The sequence below is a fragment of the Cynoglossus semilaevis genome, chromosome 14 (genome assembly GCF_000523025.1).
Source record: "Cynoglossus semilaevis isolate Cse_v1.0 chromosome 14, Cse_v1.0, whole genome shotgun sequence".
In the NCBI taxonomy this organism is placed as follows: Eukaryota; Metazoa; Chordata; class Actinopteri; order Pleuronectiformes; family Cynoglossidae; genus Cynoglossus; species Cynoglossus semilaevis.
The window spans coordinates 26,878,177-26,881,464 of record NC_024320.1 but is presented as its reverse complement, the minus strand read 5'-3'; the positions used below and the strand labels follow the sequence as shown (position 1 = coordinate 26,881,464).

The 3,288-nt window shown below is 46.1% G+C and overlaps 1 protein-coding gene across 1 annotated transcript in view; it reads left to right on the top strand.

Annotated features, from left to right (window-relative positions):
* unc13bb (unc-13 homolog Bb (C. elegans)) overlaps nt 1–3,288 on the top strand; it is a 49,563-nt gene that overhangs the window by 6,516 nt on the left and 39,759 nt on the right. Inside the window, exon 2 of the mRNA XM_025062069.1 lies at nt 127–156. Within this exon, the coding sequence (XP_024917837.1) occupies nt 127–156 (30 nt within the window). The remainder of the gene's footprint in view (nt 1–126; nt 157–3,288) is intronic.

Here is a 3,288-nt window from a genome sequence, read left to right as displayed (position 1 = left end):
TTTTTCTTTTAACAATTAATGTTGTAGTTAAAATTCTGCATGTGCAAAAAAAAAAATAAAAAAAAAAATACTGGAATTTCTGCCTGAAAATTCACCTGGTTGTTTTTTTTCTTCTTTGTTTTGCAGTAAAGAAAGCCAAACTTCAAGGACCACCAGGTGAGTTTTTTTTTGTTTTTTTTTAACTCTTCTGTATTTAACCTTCCTGTGAAGTCAGCGTCTCCTCTTCCTCACTCCTTCCAGCCAGCTGTAAATTTGAATTTGACTCTGTAGTTTTTTTTCCCTCTCAGGCCGAGCTGTGCACGGTGGAGCTTACACCTGTAGCCTTTAAGTCCAAATCCTCACAGTCTCCACCCGAGAAAATCCCCCAGTGTTGACCCTCACACCTGCATCAAAGCCCTGTGACATTTCTGTCCAGAACAGACTTCAGCTCTGGTTCTGCTGCTGACGTCGTCCTCTCAGTCTCAGTCTCCGACTGAAAGTCATTCGTCCAGCAGCATGTGTTAACACTGTGTTTGACTTTGGCCTGGCCCTGATTTTGAGTGACATTTTCCTCGTCTCGTCTGTTTTATTTTAATCATAAAAGAGTAAAACGTTATTTCTTTTTTTCTAGAATGTTCTAGCAGTGGTTTTAAACCATAATAAAGTCTATTTTTGGCTTCGTTAAGCTGCTCGTAAAAGCCTTGGGCTAAAGTAAAAACGTCCCCACGTGCCGTGAAGCCGTGACCTCCGGGGCTGGCACAGAGGCATTAACTGTAAATATATATACTGCTGAGAGAACTCAAAGGTTTCATGATGTGCTTGTTTGCTAACAGCAGAAAAACATCATAACGTCACTGTCTTCAGAGAGGAGGGTGTTTTCAAAGACATTTGTTTCTAAAACATAATGTCAGCCTCGATGTTGTTGTTTTTCTGCCTGTAGTGCAGCTTGTTGACACACTGACCACCAGCGCTCTGCCGTCTCAGCTCCCGCGGCGTCTCAGCTCCCGTGGTGTCCACTCCCCCTGAGCTGCGGCCACTAAATGGAGTTAAAAGGGTTTCGTTGGCGTCTGCATTGTGTCAGGAGCATCTCTGCCTGACGGAGATATTGGTTTAACATTTTCAGTCCAGGCTGGTCTTTGTCTTTGTGCCCTCCTCCTCCTCCTCCTCTTCCTCCTCCTCCCTCCCTCCCTCCCTCCCTCCCACACCACATGTCACACCTGCCCCAAAGCAAACACAGAGATAATTCAGCGAAGCCCGTCGCCTTCCTTCAGTGAAACCTAAAACAACACTGACTCAAAGCAGCAGCTTCGTTTGTCCTCGTTCAGACGCTTTACTACGGCCGGGTTAAAAACACAACGGGATTTAATCACCGTTCTGCTGTGGAACCAAAGATTTCTAAATGTTTCCCCCGTGTGCGTCAGTCCTCTGATCACGGACTGGATCCTTTAACAACAACGACACTGACTCGGGGCTTAGTTCCTAGTCCAGCATCAGCTGTGCTGTAACTCACGTGTCACCGTCGATGACGTCGCTGTTCGCGCTGAAACAACTTATCTATTCTGCTGTAGAGTAAAATTCAAACGTCTGTCCATCACTGCTGCACCACAGGGCCGGGGTCTGGGGGTTCTGGTGGTGGGGGGGGGGTTTAGGCTTTTGGTCTGATTTTCCCGGTTCTAGAAACGAAACGTTCAACACGTCAGTTATTGTTCAGTTCCTGTAACGATCAGTCAGACGTGTGACCTGACCTGTCGGAGGAACCACAGCGTTTGCTCAAGGCTGGTGTGTGTGTGTGTGTGTGTGTGTTGTGTTCGTGTGTTGTTTTTATGACCACACCTTAACAAGGGCAGACTTTAGGACCTACATCTGAAGCCTGGCATGAATTGTTGTCGAGGTGAATGTGGCCTGGGCCGAGTCGACGGCCAGCTGTCCTGGTTTCCACCCACTGCTGCAGGAAACTCTGCCTTGATAAGAGCCGTGCGTCTGCACACTGTAACTTCCTGCTCTTTTCAGACTTGTTGTTTTTTTTTTGTGTTTTTTTTTTACGTGTACGTAAATAGACTCCTCCTCAGGTGGTCCCAGTCTTCACGTCTGCTGATGCGTGAAACACAAGACAAATGTCTGAAGTTGAAATGTCAGCTCCTCCACAGACCTGGGTTTTCCTGATTAATGCAGTGAAAAACTCATCACTGGTCAATAATAGATGAGGGAACAGGAGTGGCCTGTCCTTAAAGATTTAAAGGACAAGGACTGTAGTCAGGCGCCATACGGTGGAGAAAGTGGTTAGTGCTGTTTAGAGACCATTTTTAATAATCACGAAATCCAGTTTATTCCTCATTATATCGACTCGTACTGAGTTAGAAAAACAAACACAGTACAAGTTGGTGGTGATGTGCAGTAACTGTACTGCAGTAGTAATATGAAAAGTACAAATGAATCTCACTGGACTGGAGGAACCACCATCGCTAACGCTGGAGAGGACCGGAGTTTAAGGTCGGAATAAGATGGAGGAACCACCATCGCTAACGCTGGACAGGACCGGAGAATAACGTCGGAATAAGACACAGACTGTTTCATGTTGGGCAAAAAAAAAAAAAAAAAATTACAATTGGTCCAAAGACTGTGGTTTCCTCTGGTTCCAAGTCTAGACCAGTGTAACAGGTGGAGCCCCCTTCTGGATGAAGGAGCAGCCAAAAAGAACAAGAAGAAGAGGAGGAGGAGGAACATCAAGACACAGAAGATGAAGAAGACGAAGTAGAGTTCGTGTCCGTCGACACTTTTTATCACGAACACTTTGTTCGTTAAGATTTCCCTGAATCGTTGTTCCAGCGTCCGCCATCTGGCCTCATAAATGTATTACCTGCTGTTTGCTCATGTAGCTGAGACATAACAAGTAGACCATATACTTGAGCAAATATTTACCAAAGTATTAGACCAAAGTATCAGTACTACTTTTTCCGTTGATAGTATCATGGCTTTAAAGAACATAATTACATTTGGACCCAGTGTCTGGTTCTGGTTCTGGTTCTGGTTCTGGTTCTGGTCCAGGTCCGTCAGTCAGTGTGTTTCCATTTCCAGTCACTGCTGCGTCCTCTTCTTCTTCCTTCTACTCCTCACCAGTCCAAACGGTGTCGGCCCCCTAGTGGACAGTGAAGGTCCGACGGCCTCTGAGTGGTTCTTATCTAATCCAACGTCCTCTTCCCTTCTCTTATCTCAGCTCCTCTGTTCCTGGGAGGCGGTCTGAGTGTGGCACAAAGCATCAGCGATTTAATTAGGGAGAGGCTTGACTACGTCCCCGACCCCCCGACCCCC